Genomic DNA, 20,943 nt, shown 5'->3' with positions numbered 1-20,943 from the left:
CATTGACTCCTAGATACTAATTCACGATGACTCCCAACTAATCTTTAGTCAGTTGCACACATAATAAAGGTTACATGAGGTCATCTGTTTCTACATCATGCCTCTCACTTTGCTACAGCAATGAAACCCTCTATTCATGACACAGTTTTCAAAAGTCTTGTGGGTGGACTATGTTTAAATAAAATGCTTTGCTTTCTTATTCTAGGGCCCCTGAAGGTGAAAGGCTAGTGCTGAGAAAATCACTCTGGTCACTGCTCCAGTGGATGGTTGTGTTCAGGTTACACAGCAGTGTGACTGTCCCGAGTGACACAGCACTACAAATCCCACCTGAGAGGTTGTTAGGGCATCCCATTTATAGTGCCTACTTGTGTAAGGTTGGATTCTGCACAGTGTCCCACTTTATCAAACTAGAAGGAAATCTAAGAAAATCTAAGTATTGGGTCATGATGAATTTACCAGCTTCTGCATTCTTACATGACTTGTGTATCACAAATGGTACTAGCTAGGCATATATGGAACTCCATCTCTCTTTTTTTAATGTTTGAGAGAGAGAGAACGAGCAGGAGAGGGGCAGAGAGAGGAGGAGACACAGAATCTGAAGCAGGCTCCAGGCTCTGAGATGTCAGTACAGAGCCCAATGTGAGGCTCGAACTCATGAACTGTGAGATCATGATTTGAGCCGAAGTCAGACGCTTAACCAACTTAGCCACCCAAGCGCCCCTCAATAATTTTAAAAGTAAAAAACAAACATTAAATGAGAAAAATCTATGTAATTCCAGATGTATTTTGTGATAAAACTCAAGATGCAATAAAATAAGTGTTTAGGATAATACCTGATCCTTCTGCATTCTCATTTCGTCAACTTCTCTTTCAGCATACTGAGGGTCTCTTGCGGGGTCCTTGGTATCTTTTAGTGTGTTGATACTCTGAAATTACAATTCGAGTCATTTCATGCCCAGACCCCCAGTGACTACTGCCTGCCTCAGCCAGCCATTGGGGCCCATTCAAATTCTACCAGGCCCTCTCCCACCCTCTCCTTCTAGCCACTATCTCTCCCTCTCAGGAAGCCTGCAAGCTGCATTTGAAAGTGGAGTGGGAGCTATGTCTTGCCCACCTTTTAAGTCCCAGTGCCTTGTGTACAATAGACTTTTGGCACATACTTGATTTTTGAGCATGTGAATAGAAAGCAAAGTAATCATAATAAACTCAGGAACACTTCCCAATAACTGAGTAGTGCAAAAAAGTCTTGCTTTAAAAGAACTAGAAATCTGTACCTTTGGTGGAAAGACCCTTTCATACACTTTTTTCCACAATTCCATTGGTGAATGGGCATGAAGCTTTCCAATGTCATTATCAGGAACAGGAGGAGATCCTAGAATTGGAAGTTGTACTCCAAATGACTGCACTGATTAAAACTTGACAAACTATCAATAAAACAGATGACACTTAGAAAAGCATAAATCCTAGATCAGTCATTTCCCTTCTCCCTAACATAGCCGCTATTAAAATTTACCCCAACACAGTATAGCAAGACCACTTGCCCCAGATTCTAGCACCAGAGGAAGAGGAGACAAGAGTAATGAGTCCACTGTGATTCTCTTTCCCCACACGTACACTGGTGTCCAGCAAAAATACCGAGTTTGGTATTCTCATGTGTTTGTGAATTTGTATGTAAACAGACTGTCTTGCATGCTACTCATTAGAATGCAAATTGGGACAACTAATTCGGGGAAGTAATTTGGCACTACTACCTCCTATGTAAATACAGAAAAAAGTCGTATGTTATTACCCAGAAACCCGTTTTTGGTGTTTAACCCAGAAACACCTGCACACTCATATTAACAGTTTCACACTGCACCATCGTTAGTGTTAGTGAAAAATTGGCCACAACCAAACTGTCCATCAGTCAAGGCATAGTAAACTAAATTATGCACAGCCATGCTCTGTAACTGTGTCCAGCAGTCAGAATACCAAACAGACCTAGCTGTGGCACTATTGTGGAAAAACCACTAACACACATTGAGTAGAAAAGGAAACTTTAAAAATAATAGCTAGAGAATGATATAATTATGTTCAAACAAATAGTTTTTTCTACAACATTCACACATATAGAAAGTGGTCTGGAAGTACACATATCAAACTTGATTCTTATGTACTGTTTTAACATTTTATAATGAGCATGCCTTTATGTATTGATTATATAATTCAATTTGAAAAATTGCTGCCACTTCTTGGCAGTTGTCTATAATCTTGAGATTTCTAATTCTTTCTCTTCTACCATCTACATTGTTGATCTTTCAGTACCTCTTTACCACTTTGGTGGGAAAGACACTAATGCGATCCACCAATCTAATTCAGCTTTCCTAAGTTTCTGTTTGTCCTCATTTGTGTGTGTGTGTGTGTGTGTGTGTGTGTGTGTAGTAAGTTCTATACAATTTTATCACCTTTGTAGGTAAACATCCAGTACCTCAGTTAAGATACTTACTGTATAGTGCCATTGTTTCAGGATCCTATGTGTTGGCCTTTTATAACCACACCACTCTCTTCCCAGTCTCTTCTACCTCCCCACCTACAGTCCTGTCCCTAACCTCTGATCACCATTAATCTTTCCTCCATTTCTAACATTTTTTTCATTACAAAAAATTTAAATAAATAGAATCCTATTGTGTAGAACCTTTCCTGATTGGTTTTTTTCCCATTCAGTATACACTTGGATTAATCCAAATTATTGTGTGTATCAACAGTTTGTTCCTCCTTTTTGCTGAGTAGTATTTTATTGTATGGATATACCATACCATAGTACAGAGTTTTGTTTCTAGTTTTGTGCTATTACAAATGAAGCCACCGTGAATATCTGTGTACAGATTTTAATATGAACATAAGTTTTAATTTCTCTTAAATGCCTAATAATGCAATTTCTAGGTCATATGGTAGGTGCATGTTTAGTTTTATAAGAAACTGTCAAACTGTTTTCAAGAGTGAAAACTACCATCTGACATTCCCACCAGCAATGTGAGTATCCAGTTTCTCCGTATCCTTGCCAGCATTTGGCATTGTCACTATTTTTTGTGAGCTATTCTGATTAGCAAATTGTGGTTTCAATTTGATTTCCCTAATGATTAAAGATATTAAACATCTTTTCATATGCTTGTTTGCCATTTCTATATCCTCTTTGGTGAGATGCCCGCTCATATCTTTTGCCTATTTTTTAGTTGGATTCTGTTTTTACCGTTAAGTTATATATTCTAGATACTAGTCCTTTGTCAAATATGCAGTTGAAAATATTTTCTCCCAGAATGTGGCATGTCTTTTTATTCAAGTGGGATTTTAAGAGCAAAAATTTTTAATTTTGATGAGGTCTAAGCTCCATGATTTATTTTACATCCAAGTTAGTTAGCATGTAATGCAGTAATGATTTCAATAGAATCCAGTGATTCATCCCCTACATATAACACCTAAGTGCTCATCCCAACAAATGTCCTTCTTAATGCCCTTTGCCCATTTAGCTCACCCCCCCACAAACCCCTCCAGCAACCCTGTTTGGTCTCTATATTTGAGAATCTCTTCTGTTTTGCACCCTCCCTGTTTTTTAAATTCAGTCATTCTCGTTCCTTGTCTGACCTCCAGCTATTTACAGGGGCATTACCTGGCAGTACATACCGATTCTCACTGCTAATGAAATTAAGTCTTTGTGATCACTCATTAACCACCTCTATTCTTTTCATTCCAATTCAATCTATAATCTCATTACAAAGATCTACATTTGAAGTCCAGTCAACTTTAGTAAGAGTAATAGGTGATGGGAAATAAAAAAGAAAACTCCTATCTACTAGAGTGTTAAAACCAAACTTCTAGCTACAGAGTAGAAGTTTGCTAGGGCCCAAACCTCCACAATGAAAATAGCTTCTGTGGGAAGATAAGGAGCTTGATTATATAAACTCTTAACAATTCTTTTCGCAAAAAACAAAACAAAACAAAAAAACAAAAAAAATTCTTTTCACTTCATGAGCCTAACATATCCATACGTTTAGGAAGTATATCCCATTATTTTTGAAGCAAGCTATTTTCATAATGAAGAATTAAAGCATACATAATTAGTACAACTGTTCTTTTTTGGTTTATTCCAACACTTGAATCTCATATTTTTCATCACTGCCCATAATCTGTAGCTTTGAATTTCCTGACCACTCTATGTTTCTGGTTTTCTTCTACACCCAACAAGCTAAAATTTAAAAGTACCTGGAAATCAGCGAGGGAAAGGAAATACATGCCAATTTTTTAGTGAACTAGAAATCCAAAACCAGTCTCTTAGGTGCAACATTCCTTCCATCCCAAATATGTCAATGTGATGCATGTTGCATCAATACCGTGTATACAAATAAACGCATAAGAAATAACAGCAATGATAATGAAATCAGAAATGGTGGTGTGTTGGAGATGAAGTGAACGTAGGGTAGGATAAAAATCAATAAGCAATTAAAAAAAGATTGAACAATCTTAGTAAGTTCACCAACCTATTTGACTTAAAGAATCCAATCCTGCTGTGATAAACAGTGGTTTATTTTGATCCACACATATTGATTTGCTACATGGATAAGAAGAAAAAAGAGTCTAATTTAGTTTAGCAATCGAATATCCTGCCATGCTCTACTGTAAATACAAGAGCCAGGTTTTATGTCTAGCTACTGGTGAGAGAGCACACTGCTCCTAAATGAGTGAATATCAATTTAAATTATTTCAAATATTAAAGTCTGGCATTAATAAAGGCTTTATAGGGGGGAAAAAGTGACACGCAAATTACCTTAAATGACAACCAAGAAAAGGAGCAAGTTTAAGAAAAATGTACATACTACAATTATCAATTCAATTTCTATAATCAATGTAAGAAAATGATAATACAGGGAAAGCTACTAAGATTACAGAAATAAAGTAAAAGAAATCAGGGAAACAAGGGTAGTAGTATGATTATTTTATCCTAATCTTTAGGCATTACATTTTAGTTATAATATTTGAGAAATATTTAACATAGGAAACGAGAAATAATATGAAATTATTTCTCTAAGAAGAGCCACCTGGAGGCCCTTTCCTATCAAGAAACAAAGCCTGATATGAGCAATAATCAGAGGAGATTATTATTGGCAAAAAATAATAAAAAGATATAAAAAATCTATTTTAACAGTACCTTCTGTCAATGCCAAATGCTAACTGGTTGATAACTCCACGTATTTTTAGTAATAGAGCTTCTGATTTACTGGTAAACTAAAAAAAATCAGGAGAACAAATTATATGCTCTGCTTTCAGATCACAGAAACAGGTAAAATAAATATGGCTTTGAACACGTGCAAATTGCAGACAGAATTACTATTTATTTGCCCAACACACACTTGTTTGAGTAGACAAAAAACCTGAATAAAGGAAAATAAAGAAGTCTCAATAAAATTTAACTCGCTCTTCACATTTTATGAGTGCATGATACGGAAGGGACTGGTGTTTATGCACTGGTCATTTCGGCTGCTCCCACATATGGCTCATAACTATTGCCCAAATGCAATCTGGTTGGTAGAAAATAGAAGGTTTACATCATAAATAACTTTTCCATCCAAGGGCATAGTACTGTCTTCCAAAAGGCCAACATGGAGGCTACAGACTAATTCAACAATACTGATAGTCATTAAAATGATCATTTAACTTTTCAGAATTGCCTTTGAGCCTGCAAAACAAGTTCCTGAAGATTCTCAGAGGTGGTATATAACTAGAGTGACCATAACCAGAACACTTCAGAGAATGAAAGGGGGTGGGTACTATTAATAATTAAGTTGAGGGAAGCCTGGTCGGTGGCTTGGTTGGTTAAGCGTCCGACTTCGGCTCAGTTCATGATCTCACGGTCCGTGAGTTCAAGCCCCGCGTCGGGCTCTGTGCTGACAGCTCAGAGCCTGGAGCCTGTTTCAGATTCTGTGTCTCCCTCTCTCCCTGCCCCTCCCCTGTTCATGCTCTGTCTCTGTCTCAAAAATAAATAAACGTTAAAAAAAATAGTAATAATTAAGGTGAGACATCAGGTGAAAATCAGGATATGTGGTTGGTTACCCTACAAATCTTTTAAGACTAGATTTGTTTTTTGGAAATACCAAAAGTTACTCAGCCAAATAAGAATAGTTAACATGTATGAAAGTGGGAAAAACAACCATGAACCAAAATGACATGGAATTTTATAAGGCAAAGAAATCAGTTTTCAGGATAAGATTCATTCTGGATTAAGAACAGACTCTCTCCGGGAACCTGGGTGGCTCAGTCGATTAAGTGTCCGACTTGAGCTCAGGTCATGATCTCACAGTTCGTGGGTTCAAGCCCTGCGTTAGGCTCTGTGCTGACAGCTGGGAGCCGGGAGCCTGCTTCAGATTCTGTGTCTCCCTCTCTCTCTGCCCCTCCCCCACTCATGCGCTCTCTCGCGCGCGTGCACGCTCTCTCTCTCAAAAATAAAATAACAGAATAATAAAAAAAAGAACAGGCTCCCAGGCAAATTATTTATTCATGTGAATATATAAAATTTAATACACTGACTTTTCAAAATTGAAATAATTTTAATACTTCCTTTGAAAGAAGGTTTAAAAGTATAAAAACTAACTGAATTTTTTTTTTTCAACGTTTATTTATTTTTGGGACAGAGAGAGACAGAGCATGAACGGGGGAGGGGCAGAGAGAGAGGGAGACACAGAATCGGAAACAGGCTCCAGCCTCTGAGCCATCAGCCCAGAGCCTGACGCGGGGCTCGAACTCACGGACCGCGAGATCGTGACCTGGCTGAAGTCGGACGCTTAACCGACTGCGCCACCCAGGCGCCCCAAAAACTAACTGAATCTTTAAAACACAACTTCATGATGATCATGATGATGATGATGAATATGTGTGGAAAGGAAAATACCTCATCACAAACGTATTTCATAGAACTAACTGTAGGGCTGGGAGGACATGAGAAGTTTTCTGACTCAACTTCCCTATCTGCTGCATCAATTGCCTTGAAACATCCTCCTCAAATAGCTGTAGAGCCTCTGCTTGTATCAACTCAATGGGAACTCATCACCTCCCAAAGCGGTTCATTCCATTTTCAGATAATGGTAGGATTAGAGAGTTCTTTCTTATTTTGATCTAAACTCTATTGATTCCTTGTTCTTGACTCTAAGAGAGCACAAAGAATATACCTATTCCCTCTTCCATGGGACAGTCCTTTGAATATTTAAAAAGCATTATCACATTCTAGATGATTTGATACTCCTCCTCATATATCACATTTTTAAATCTCCAACCATCCTGGCAGCTCTCCACTGAATCTGGTCCTACCTCTCAATGTTTTTCTATTTTTATTTTTAATAACTTTATTAGATTGCTCATAATAGTGAATCCATTTTCTTGACTGAATTTTAAAGGATCTGGCAATCTTGTAAAGCAACCCCAAACTGTCCTCCTTGACGTGAAACTGAAAGACGGGGCTTTGAAACTTTGGCTACTGTCTTCTTGGTCTGGGAAACTAGACAAGCTGTATGGTTCTCTTGATGGTCTAGAAGTGCTCCTCTAACCCAACCTCTCATCCCTCAGGCTTACTGAAAGCTGAGATGAAGCCTTTCTCAAATCCGTTCCCTAGAAAACCCTGATGATTTAGGGTCATCTAGGCCTGCTGGGTCCTGGCTTGGTCTGACTTCATCTAAATTTGTACCCTTAAGACCAGACTGGGCCCTGACTGATCATCAAGTGTGATCTGCTCTCAAAGAAAGAGATTTCCCTCAGCTAACTAACCAGATCTGTGGGGCTTTATCTTGTGGTAAAAATAAGAAACTACAAGATCCATCGTCTTTGCTTCTATATCTTGGAGGAATCATCATTTTTAAACTCCCCTATCTTTTTGAAATAGTAAAAATAAGTATTTCTAGGGCGCCTGGTTGGCTCAGTTAGTAGAGCATGCGACTCTTGATCTTGGGGTTGTGAGTTTGAGCCCCACATTGGGTGTAGAGATTACTTTAAAAAAATTAGGCAGGGCGGAGGGGCGGGGCTAGGTGCCTCAGCTGATTAAGCGTCTGACTCTTGGTTTTGGCTTGGGTCATGATCTCATAGTTTCGTGAGTTTGAGCTCTATGTTGGGCTCTGCCCTAGCAGCACAGAGCCTGCTTGGGATTCTCTCTCTCCCTGTCTGCCCCTCCCCCGCTTGTGCTGTCTGTCTCTAATAAATAAAAACTTGAAAAAAAATTAGGGGTGCCTGGATGGCTCAGTCGATTAAGTGTCTCTTGATTTCAGCTCAAGTCATAGTCTCACGGTTTGTGGGATCAAGACCCACATCGGGGTCAGCGCTGACCACATGGAGCCTGTTTGAGATTCTCTCTCCCTCTCTGCCCCTCCCACACTCACACATGCACGCTCTCTCAAAATAAATACATAAACTTTTTAAAAAAACTCTAAAAAAGAGTATTTCCAAAGTACTCTGTCAATTTAATATGTAAGCAGATACAGTATAAACATAAAAGGTACTGAGTTTCAAGAAAATACACAATGCAATTTATTTGGAGTATTCTGAAAAGTATAAAATGTTACCTTTAGTCATAATATACTACCCATGAGGGCTAGGGGCTAGCCCATGTTGTCTCCCGCTTCCCCTGAGCACTTTCATTTAGGGGGAAAAAGAAACCATTCAAATGGGAAGATACTATTTCTTTTAAATAAAAGTGCTTTTATATCTTATTGCATTAAAGGATATCCTTTATCCTTTGGTCCTGCTGTGGAATGTAATGATAACAGTTATAATAAGCAACATTTATTAAGGAACACTTTGTTTCAGGCACTGTGGTGAGCATGTCACGTTACTTTCTTTTATCCTCACAACAACCCTATGAAGAAGGCACTATTTTTGTCTATTTTACCCTGTTGGAGACTGAGGCTTAAGTGAGATTATGTGACCAGTCTGAGATCACACATCTAGAAAGTGGTTGCCCTCAGATTCAAACCCAGGCAGCAAGACTCCCGAGTTCATGTTTTTAACTTCTACAACAAAGAGCGGTGCTTTTTTTTTTTAAGTTTAAAAAAGAATATTTTGTTAAGGGTTTTTTTCCCCCCTTTTCTCTTAAGAAAATACAGATTCTCAGGGCACCTGGGTGGCTCAGTTGGTTAAGCGTCCAACTTTGGCTCAGGTCATGATCTCGCAGTCCCTGAGTTTGAGCCCCACATCGGGCTCTGTGATGACAGCTCAGAGCCTGGAACCTGTTTCAGATTCTGTGTCTCCCTCTCTCTGCCCCTCCCCTGTTCATGCTCTGTTTCTCTCTGTCTCAAAAATAAATAAAATTTAAAAAAAATTAAAAAAAAAAAAGAAAATACAGATTTTCATTCTTAAGGGGAAACTAAAAATGAATAATAGCCAGTTTATCTCTTTAAGATGGACTGGGGCTTATGGGCATAAGCAACTGCTCCAAAGACATGGAAGGCCATCTAGCAAAGGGTGTTCTAGAAATACATTATCAAACACTGTAACAAGAGGGTTTGGGGGCAATGGGAAAGGAAAGGAGGAGATTATGTGCATTAGTAAAAGCATTAGTATTTATAACTGTGCATCAAGTTGCTAACCTTTCTAAATTTGGTGCTGTCTACTCAAGCCAAAGGGTAGGAAAGGTACAAACCATTAATGATGCTCCATAATAATGTGCAACAAATCGAAGTGTCTTGCATATAACCTTTCTCTTCTCAGAGTCAAAATCCTGAAGAAATACATTATTAACAAGAAAAAAGTTGAGAGAATTAAATATCTGTAGCAGGAAGGTACAAATTGTTAAGTGTGGAAATAGATGATTTTTTTTGTTGGAACGTACTCTGAGGAGTAGGATTCCATTACCTTGATATTTGTTTCTATAGAGAGTTGAACAATAGCTGCGGCCTTCCAGAACTATAGCTGTCAGATCTTTCCTTGTTTAAACATGTAGCTCAACAGAACTGAGATATGAGCACACATTTTATAGTGTGGAATACCCTAGGGATTCTCTGACAAGCAAAGATAAGAAGAAACCAATTTTCTGCTTTCTTCAATTTAAAAGTTGGGGAGGAAGTCCTTTCCCTCAGTGACTGGGTGAAAGATTCAGTTTCTTGAGCGATCTTATCCCCATTCTACTGCTTCATCCCCAGTCCACTGTATTGTTATTGTTCTTTACATATTTTCACTTTCCCAACTATATCCTCTTTTCCAGATCTTTAAGATGTGTGACTCCTTGACCTCTCCCTTCCAGAGTCATTGTTCTCATTTCACTATTATTTTTGCTCCTGTCCCAAGCATAAACAACCACCTTAACTAGAAGTGGAAAAGCTTACCTGAAAAATATCATATTTACTTCCAATTATGACCAGAGGTATTAGAAATGGGTCGACTAATTCACGATCCTGTTAACAAACATATTTCATTGATTGATTGTAATTAACTGTTTAATACTATGTATTCAGCAAATTCTATTTACTTCCAAAAATACACCTTTTTAGTCTCTTCGTAGATGTTGACTTTGTTTGCTTGACATGTTCTAATATTTAACTTCCACTAAGTTATATTTCTCAAGTGTAAAACTAGAAATGGCAGTTCCCTAAGTTACCATCATGTTCTGTCCATTCTCTTAAATAACATGCCATCTTCCCGTTTTTGTTTCTTACTACTTGGTATTATCTTTTGTTGCTATAGCATTTACACTGCATAGATGTGAACCATAAGCTGTTACTTTTGTCCTGATATTCGTGATGTAAAACACACTCATATAAACCCTGGACAATGCCAAATACTGCTGTGGGTTTTCCAGAAGATGATATTCATGACTGTATTTAAAGGACCTGTGTTACCATCATTGCAACTTTGTAATTTTATTAGTTGTCAGAGGATCAAAGGACACGGAATATGGGACAGATACCAAATGAATGTAAAACAGAGGGTGGCGAGAAAGGCTGTTAAAACTCTACTCCTTGCTTAAATGTGTAGCTTCATCTAGTTTTGCCAGGTGAGTTTTTGTACAGTCTGTTTTTTTATCTTCATTTTATAGAGATTATAAAATCAATATCAAACTACTACTTCACCCTATTTCTTTTGATTGGTATAATATGCCGTAACAGTCACAGTGGATGTCTACCAAGAAGGCATAAGACATCCTTCTCCTGGTTTTGCTCTCACTGAGGTTTTATCAAATTGCTATAATTTTCCAGTGAACAAGTTCATCTACATCAAATGAATTTCCAATCACGCATAAAAATCTCAGCAAGTTGTTTGTGATGCTGTCTTTAGCTATGTATTGGGCTAAGGATTCCGGGAATAATCCCAACAGCAACTCACCGGATGGTCCTTCTGCATATTACTCCATATCCTCTGTCTCATCTCAGAGGCTGCTTTGGAATTTGTCTTCCCCAGTTTCATTACCATTTTATCGACATGGCTTTTCATGGCTTGCAACAGATTTTCCATGGTGGGCCAAAGGTCATTAGGTTTTGAAAGATCCAGAACAAGAACAATAGAAAATGTCCTAAAAAACAAAAACATCTCTTAAAGAAGACTCACAATAATTGCTGTTTTGAAACCCTATTATACTGAAATTTATTATTTAAGAACACTACAGCTTAAGGAAAAAATAAAACAGCAATTTTCTAAGAAAACACACACACCCTCCAAAGTCATAGCCTTATTTTTTCTTTAAATGTTTTTATTTTTGAGAGGAAGTGTGAGCGGGGGAGGGACAGAGAGAGGGGGACAGAGGATCTGAAGTGGGCTCTGCGCTGACGGCAGTGAGCCTGATGCGCGGCTCAGACTCATGAACAGTAAGATCATGACCTGAGCTGAAATGGGACACTCAACTGATTGAGCCACCCAGGCACCTCCAAAGTTACAGCCTAATTTATTCCAGTGCTTTTCTCTAGTGGTATTTAAATGTTACAACCACCAGTGGCACTGAAGGTTTCATTTGTACTGATAATAATCCAGTTCAAAGAAAGTGCAAGCAGTTGGGTTCAACAGTGTCATGTTTAGATCTGATTTCACTGTATGCGCCAGAGAAGGGAAGCAAAAATAGTAAGAGCAGCAGCAACAACACACCATTAGGTGAAGAACACATTTACTGATGGACTCAGCCAGCGGACTACATCATTTATGCCATCTTCACAACAACCCTTCCTGGAAGATGCTATGATGTCCATTTTATGGATTAGAAAGCTGAGACACAGGTTCATATGACTAGTAAATTGTAGAGCTGGAGATCCAAAGCCACACGTTTCTGCCATACTGTGGTGCCTCTCTGAAAGCACACCCCTGACCACCACACACACCACTGCCACTGCCACGTGAATGTGTACCTGTGTTCATGTGAGTCCAACGTAAATCTAAACTCAGCAACAAACCGGTTTAAAAATGGGCAAAGGACTCAAATAGACATTTCTCCAAAGAAGATGTACAGATGGCCATCAACATATGAAAAGATGCCCAACATCCCTAATCATTACAGAAATGCAAATCAAAACCGCAATGAGATGCTACCGCATACCCATTAGGATAGCTATGGTAAACCAAACCCAAAACAAAACAGTAACAAGTGTCGGTAAGGATATAGAGAAATTGGAGGCACCCAGGTTGTTCAGTCGGTTAAGCCTTTGATTCGGATCTCATGGTTTGTGGGTTTGAGCCCCACATCAGACTCTGTACTGACAGTGCAGAGCCTGCGTGGGGTTTCCTCCCTCCCTCTCTCTCTGCCCCTCCCATACTCATGGGTGTCTCTCAAAAAAAATAAATATTTTTAAAAAGGATATAGAGAAACTGAAACCCTTGTGCATTGCTGGTGGGAATGTAAAATGTAAAATTCCTACATTTGTTAAACAGTATGCCGGTTCCTCAAAAAATTAAACATAGAATTACCATATGATTCAGTAATCCCACTTCCAGGCGTATTTGAAATCAGGGACTCAAGCAGACATTTGTACACCAGTGCTCCTAGCAGCACTATTCACAACAGTCAAAAGGTGGAAACGACCCAAATATCCATCCGTGGATGAATGCATCAACATAATGTGTTATATACACACAAAAGAAGATCAGTGGAACATCCTTACAAAGGAAAGAAATTCTAACGCAGCCTACAACATGGGTGAACCTGGAAGACATTATGCAAAGTGAAATAAGCCAGGCTCAAAGGAGAAGTATTACATGATTTCACTTACAGGAGGTACCTAGAGGAGCCAGATTCATAGAGACAGAAAGTATAAAGATGACTGCCAAGGGCTGGGGAAGGGGAAAGTAGAGAGTTATTAATTCATGGGGACAGAGTTTCAGTTCAGGAAGATGGAAAAGTTCTGGAGATGGATGGTGGTGATGGTTGTACATCAATGCGAATATACATAGTGTCAATAAAGTGCACACTTTAAAATGGCTAAAATGATAAATGTTACGATATTTTATCCAAATAAAAAATAGATCTAGGACTATTTCAGAAAGTGGTCATAATAAGCATGGAGAGCCATAACCATGGGCTACTGTATCCTCGATCAACAGGACAAACATCCTGCTAGTATGTGTAGCAAGGAATTATAATACATGTTAGTTATTTTATAATATTGTCAGTTATTTTGCTCAGTTTGAGCAAACCAGCTATTTTGTGTAATTGAAGCGAAACAGTACTTTACTATATAGGTGTCACTTCAGAAAATAGTCTTTTAGACAGTAATTATCAGGATTTTCTATAAAATTAGTGTGCCATTAAACTGTCCAGCCAGTCATATCTACATCATTTCAATAAACTCATAATAGCTTTGCTTGACTATAACAAATAATATATATTTCTTAATAGTAAAGAAATCAATTTTATTTCAGAGGTTTGGTATGGTTAAATGCTTTTAAAAAACGACTGTGGTTTCACTTTTTCTTATTGTGGTAAGATGTATATAACATAAAATTTATCATTTTTCCAAATGAAAAATAAAAAATTTAAGTGAAAACAAGACAGAATTCTTGACTTTTTTCCAAGATTAAAATTTGTTTCCATTGCACCAGAAACACTTGTGTTACCTTTACCTTCATAGCAGATGACAGCTAACTTTTTTTTATATGAGTGTAGTTGACACAGGATGTCACACTAGTTTCAGGTGTACAACTTAGTAATTGACAAGTGTCTCCATGATGCTGTGCTCACCACAAGTGTAGCTGCTATCTGTCCCATTACATCGCCATCGCAATATCGTTCACTGTGTTTCTTATGCTGTGCCTTTTATTCCTGTGACTTACTCATTCCATAACTGGAAGCCAGCATCTCGCACCCTTTACCCGTTGTGCCCAGCCCCTACCCACTTCCCCTCTCGCAACCATCAGTCTGTTCTCTGTATTTACAGGTCTGATTCTGCTTTTGGTTTATTCTCTTTTTTTTTTTTTTTTAATTCCATTTATGAGTGGAATCTTATGGTATTTGTCTTTCTCTAATTTATTTCACTTAGCATACCCTCTCGGTCCGTCCATGTTGTCTCAAATGGCACAGTATCATCCTTACAAAAAGTTTTTTTAAAAAACTCAACAGCTCTTTAAACAGGGAATGAAACCACAGGAAATGCTCCATTACAAATTATCTAAACTCTGTTCAGTGTATTTATAATTATTCTATGAACAATCATTTTAAAGATAAACAGTATCTAATAGCATTTGGCAATATTATTTTTCTCAAGTTGCTAGGCCTTGTCCAACACAAGGAAGTTAATTATGTGTCAGATTGATTCCAGTCACAAAACACTCTTGAGATTTGCAACATTAGGAGTGAAATGTTCTTCATGAATTTCTTAACCACTCAGCAACCTACTTTGGACGCAGGCCTACTGCTCCCCTTCCCTCTGGTCATCAAAACCTTGACCTCCCCTCTCTCCTAACGCAAGCTGTGGCTGCCCTGGGGTAGAACCAGGGGAATGAAGAAGACCCAAGAACTCACAAAGTGAGGCAGTAAAGAAGCTGTGCAGGGGCACCTGGATGGCTCAGTCGGTTGGGTCTCCGACTTTGGCTCAGGTCATGATCTCATGGTTTGTGAGTTCAAGCCCCTCGGCGGGCTCTGTGCTGACAGCTCAGAGCCTGGGGCCTGCTTTGGATTCTGTGTCTTCCTCTCTCTCTCTGCCCCTCCTCTGCTCATGCTCTCTCTCTCTCTCAAAAATAAATAAACACTAAAAAAAAATTTTTTTAAATAAAAAACTAAAGAAGCTGTGCAAAAATGTGGCTTCCTGCAGAAACCAGAATTTCCACAAGGCCATCAGGTGCAAAGCCTCTTGGGCCAGAGGAAGTGAGTGACAAAGTCAGGGCCAGAACTGAAGCCAGCTCAGAACCCAGATAAGAGCAGCTCCCAGCCATTTTCACTCCTTTCTGCCCCTGGGCACACTGACTGGCGGCTCTGGTTCCTCAGCAACTCCCGTCCTTGCCTTCTGTCAACCACACCACCAGGAGCGGTCCTAACTCCCAGTGGCCTCAATTATTTTTCTCTGTTAAAGGAGGACAAACGAAAATCAATATAGCCGTAAAATTCCATGTTTCTGAAAAAGTATGTCAGGGGCATATGGTGGTTACAAATGAAAAAGAAAGATCTAAACATATATATAAAACATCCCAAATCTGTACAAAGTATATTTGTAATGTCATTTTTTAAAGTTTATTTATTTGAGAGAGACAGAAAGAGTGCACATGTGTGTGGAAGGAGTGGAGAGGCAGAGAGAGAGAGAGAGAGAGAGGCTCCACGCTCAGTGCAGGACCCAACATGGGGCTTAATCTCAGGAACTGTGAGATCATGACTTGAGCCAAAATCAAAAATCAGACGCCTAACTGACTGACCCACCCAGGCGCCCCCATACAATATATTTATAAATGCTGAAAACACTGAAAGAACTACCTCGGCATGTTAACAGTGGTTATTTCTCAGGTGATTAAGGGCGCTCTTACTTTCTTCATACCTTTCAACGTTTTCCCAAGATTTCTACATGAACATATACGGTACTATTTTTATAATAAGTAAAAGACAGTAAATTAAATTTATTTAAAAGAAAAAATATCGCTGAAAAAATAAAGCCAACATTATCTGTACCCAACTAGCTATGGAAAAACAATTGCGTTAACCGGAAACAATTCCATACCCTAAAGATCTAAGTGGCTGAAATGTAACAAGTAATAGTGCAGCCCTTTGTATTTGGTCCAGGCAGCAGCAATGGTTTGTGTTAAACTCTGACAAAAGTAAGATATTTCAGATGTAAAAATCTGTTTTCCTTGGCTGAGACACATTCCCAGGAACATTGTGAGAAATGTCACAATTTTCCACATCTGATTTGGCCAACATGTGGGAGTCATTGTCAGGAAACGCCACCAAAGAGTTTGAGGTTTTCCCCAAGTTTCTATTTCTTTTCGGTCAGCAAATAGACTTTCTCCCTCCGCAAACTCAGTGTTCCCTTGGGTGAAGCTTCAACAGTACTAATTAGCATTAAATTCAAAGGTAGACTTACCATATCCAGCTGAAGAAAAAAACTCAGGGTTGAATCAGCTTACACTTGGATGGGTATTCAAAAGAATTAAGCTTTTCAAATTCATGTTTGCCAAGTGAATTCATTGCTCAAGTGTTATTTGACATACTTTGTTTGCAGGCTTGCAAAATATGTTACTGGTTGGAATGCCAGCTGTCAGCACAGGCCAGAACCCTGATTCTTTTAAAATCTCTTTGAAAGCATTATACTTTAAGCACATAGAAAGGAAGAGAGTATAAACCTTCAGCAACAGAAAACTGTCCCCCCAAATTCCGATTCCTGAAAGCCTACTCATATTCATCCTGTGGACACCACTGGGTATTTACTAACAACCGTTCCTGGATCTGGCTCACTTACCGTAAGGTGTCACTTGTGATGGGTATGCTGATTAAGTCCAATAAAGAGGTCCCTCCACCTAGTTCCCAAAAGTGAGCAATATCTTTTGGCTGAAACAAACAAACAAACAAAAACAGGCATTTTTCACATTAAATTTTTAAAATCTTTGAATGTTAAATACTTCTTACACCTCATTAACATCAAGTCAGTAATAATTATGGATACAAAATACTGTAGTCCTCAATAAACCTTGGCAATCAAAACTTTCCCCTTTCTCTGTCCCATCCCTCAAAATGCACCAAAACATCTATTCCAAAAAACAAAGATGAAACATTAACATGGTAGGTGGGGAACAAGAAGAGACTGAACAACCGATTCCCTTTTTATAGGATTCTTTAAGTATTAGGGGAGTGAAACAGTGAGGCAGCCACGTGGCTTGGGAATACGACCATCTATTCCATGACAACCTTCTTGGACGACTAGCTAATTGCATCTCTGCTTCCATCCTGCTTCTGAGGAGCCTTCGGTAACACCACGATTGTGGGAGGAACTAACTGCTTCCACTTAGAACTCAGGGAACATGAAATCTGAGAAAGACATGGATCTCCCAGAATGAATATGGAAAAGCCCAACTTGCTAGCACAAAGTGTTAGAGAAAATAGGTGAAGAAAAATCACCTTTTTAATATATCTGTTGCCATGAACTTGGAAGAGATAGTCATTGAAGCAAGTTTTAGATGAATATATAGATTTCTGGCAAATTATCATCTCATACTCACTAAAATTGTTTTGCTGTTGATATTTGAATATTTGCTGTTGATATCTGAATTATTAATGTTCGTGGGGGAGGCAGTTTTGCATTGGAAAATCCCCCTTGATTCACAATTTGACGAAGGGCAGTTCTTAGAGCTCTTCTCCACAGTGAAGCAGTGAAAGCAGTTTCAGCATTTCCAGTGAAAAGGGCAATCTCATTTATAGGTCATCACTCATGTCAAAATTCACGTGAGTCACAAACATAGAGTTCTCCCACATCTCAATATATTAATGTTTTTTCTTTTCTTTTTAACCTCACAGTTTTAATAATGAACTTTCACTGACTTATCTAGAAAGCAGCAACAGGCAATGTTAACTCTTACACACTAATGATCAAACATTTGGACTAGATCGATCTGTAAAAATCTGCCTGTGCGACAGAAGTGGGGCTTTCTGTTAAAGACGGTATTTCCCTACACCTAACTCTATTTAAGAAAAGACCTTTTCATGGGAGAACTCCAAAAGAGGATTCTATTTTGAATGGTTTTATCCTTCTAACATACACCGTGCACTCTCCTTCCGTTCTGAATAATCTCCAACTTTCCTCTGAAGAGACACTCTAGTGAAAATAGGACTGTAACAAATTAGGGCCTCAGTCTCAAGTAGTATTACTAACTTCAAGATATGTTTGTAAAAATGCTAAGAATTTGGACTTTGAGTAGTACGTTTTCATAAATATTCTACAAGTCAAACTCCTATTTTTCGCAGATTTTTTGGGAGACAGGATGTAACTCACAATATTATTCCCACTTGAAAGAAGAAAAAGCCACATTAACACAATTAATATAAATATGTCCAAAAACTGTAAAATAAAGTTACAAAGGAATCTTATTCCACATTTTAAGACACAACAAATGAGACGGCTAAATTATTTTCCTATTCAGGTTGCCTTCATGTCTGCTGAGTTGAATCTGACTTAAAAGCACATAGCTATGAAGTGTACAACTGGATATGTTTATTGATTACAGATAAGATGAAAATATAAAACAAAGTCAGCATCATTACTTCTCCATCCCCAGGCACAGCAATATCACTTAAGAAGACACTCACTATATTATGCCCTTTTGTTCTTCTTCCATATGTATATTCCAAAGCTAAGGTTGGTTTTGGTGGCTCATCCCTGCACAATAAAGACAGATAGTATTACCATCATGGGTTTTCTTTTCTTTTTTTTAATGTTTATTTGTTTATCCTGAGGGAGAGACAGCACTAGTGGGGGAGGAGCAGAGAGAGAGAGAGAGAGAGAGAGGGAGAGAGAGAGAATCTCAAGCAGTCTCCATGCTGTCAGCACAGAGCTGGATGCAGGGCTCGATCTCACGAAGTGGGAGATTGTGACCTGAGCCAAAGCCAAGAGTTGGACGCTTAACCGACAGGACCACCCAGGTGCCCCCATTATGGGTTTTCTTATGCTATCATATTACCCAATTCATTTTTGCTTCCTCTTAAAAATGTTAATCTATTAGTAGAAAAGTTACTTTGTAGAATAGCACTGAAGTAAAAATGATAAAAATTTGATGTAAAAGACAAGCCCTCAAAAAACCATCTTCGAGGATTTTTGTCACAGCTGCAAGGATGACTAATGGCACCGGCACAATGTCGTAGTCCTTACAGGCACTGTTGGAGCGAGTGGAGAATGGAGTGCAGCTGGCAATGCTGGTGGCCATGTTAGGGGAAGCTCTTGGCATTCAGGTCACGTGGGGAGCACTTATACCAGGTTTTGCTCGGCCTCAATGTGGGGAGCTGTGAATCGTATGATTATCAATTTAATGGAGATATCAACAGACTTTATGCAATTCTTTTATTTTTTTAATGTTTATTTATTTTTGAGAGAGAGAGACAGAGTGTGAGTGGGGAAGGGGCAGAGAGAGAGAGAGGGAGACACAGAATCTGAAGCAGGCTCCAGGCTCCGAGCTGTCAGCACAGAGCCCAATGCGGGGCTCGAACTCACAAACCATGAGATCATGACCTGAGCCCAAGTTGGACACTTAACCGACTGAGCCACCTAGGCACCCCACAATTCTCTATTTTAAATCCCAACCCAAACATGGGCATCATTTAACTAGCGAGAGCTGCAAACTAACAAATGACATCAACAAGTCCTAAAAACTGACAAATGGTTTGATGAATTATTTACACTGCAGCTTACATTGTTTGGTAAACAGCTTTATTGTATATATGTACTTATTTACTTCAATTTCTTATAGTACAAATGTGTATCATAAATTTACCTTCGTCACCATTTTTCAGTGTATGGTTCAGTAGCATGTTAAGTATATTCACCTTGTTGCACAAACTCTAGAACTTTTTCATCTCGCAAAACTGAAAGTCTATACCCATTACACAATAACTCGCCATTTCCCCCTCCCTCCAGACCCTGGCAAACACCATTCTACTTTCTGTTTCTGTGAATCTGACTGCTCTGAGATACATCATATAAATGGAATCATACAGTATACATCTTTTTGTGACTGGCTTATTTCACTTAGCATAATGTCCTCAAGGTTCATCCGTGTTGTAGCACATGTCAGAATTTCATTCCTCTTTAAGGCTGAATAATATTGGTACATATCTTTTTATTTTTTTTTATTTATTTTTTAATTTTTTTATTTTTGGTATATATCTTTTTAATGTGGAGAAGAGAATTTTTAAATTTGTGATTTATATATTTATCTTTATTAAATATCTTGCATATCATCCCTACATATATATTTTTTGATACATATATAGAATATTTGGTTATATTTGCTTTTATAAAAGATACAAATTTTCTTTTATGAAACAAAATGCTACTTTTAAGACAAAATTTATAAGCTCTGATATTCAATGTATAATAGAACTATTTTTTTTTTCCAAGTAAACTATCAAGGAACTGAAATGAAGAATTTTCAGTTCAGTGTTGTATTTCAAAGTATTTCATCCTAAGCTGATGTTGTGTTAGAGAACTTGTTTGTAGAAAGAAACACATATGGTCAAAAGAGAGCCATGATTCCAGGAAATGGAAATATGATGCAGGTGTCACTATAGATGGTTCTTCTAAGAAACAATTTTATTGGTGAAAGGAATTACACAAAGTTAGGATTCTATTATTTGAATTCTTTACTAGTATTTTTCAAATGGATGACGTTTCTTTAATGTGACCTTGAGACAAAATTACATCTATTTTGATATTTTTTGGAGAAGTTATAAGAAGTAGGTATTGGAATGAAGGGAACAAGCAGTTTCCTGCAATATCCTAAATCATAATCCTAAATCTTAATCTGATGACCATATAGGTTAGGAAGTAT

At 38.2% G+C, this 20,943-nt stretch overlaps 1 protein-coding gene across 2 annotated transcripts in view; it reads right to left on the bottom strand.

The window, feature by feature from the left end:
* DYNC2LI1 (dynein cytoplasmic 2 light intermediate chain 1) overlaps window positions 1-20,943 on the bottom strand; it is a 41,550-nt gene that overhangs the window by 5,700 nt on the left and 14,907 nt on the right. For both annotated transcript variants that reach the window (XM_047069427.1, XM_047069426.1), the window contains exons 4-12: window positions 18,710-18,779; window positions 16,869-16,957; window positions 11,332-11,518; window positions 10,335-10,403; window positions 9,653-9,730; window positions 5,183-5,259; window positions 4,515-4,585; window positions 1,275-1,372; window positions 834-926 (exon numbers count right to left, since the gene is read on the bottom strand). In XM_047069427.1, the coding sequence (XP_046925383.1) occupies window positions 834-926; window positions 1,275-1,372; window positions 4,515-4,585; window positions 5,183-5,259; window positions 9,653-9,730; window positions 10,335-10,403; window positions 11,332-11,518; window positions 16,869-16,957; window positions 18,710-18,779 (832 nt within the window). The remainder of the gene's footprint in view (window positions 1-833; window positions 927-1,274; window positions 1,373-4,514; window positions 4,586-5,182; window positions 5,260-9,652; window positions 9,731-10,334; window positions 10,404-11,331; window positions 11,519-16,868; window positions 16,958-18,709; window positions 18,780-20,943) is intronic.

This window comes from Lynx rufus, unplaced genomic scaffold (genome assembly GCF_022079265.1).
Source record: "Lynx rufus isolate CCGP_SWC_20201006 ecotype Redwood Valley unplaced genomic scaffold, mLynRuf1.p SCAF_8, whole genome shotgun sequence".
Lineage (NCBI taxonomy): Eukaryota > Metazoa > Chordata > Mammalia > Carnivora > Felidae > Lynx > Lynx rufus.
Note: the sequence above shows the minus strand (reverse complement) of the source record. Positions and strands in the feature narration are given on the sequence as shown.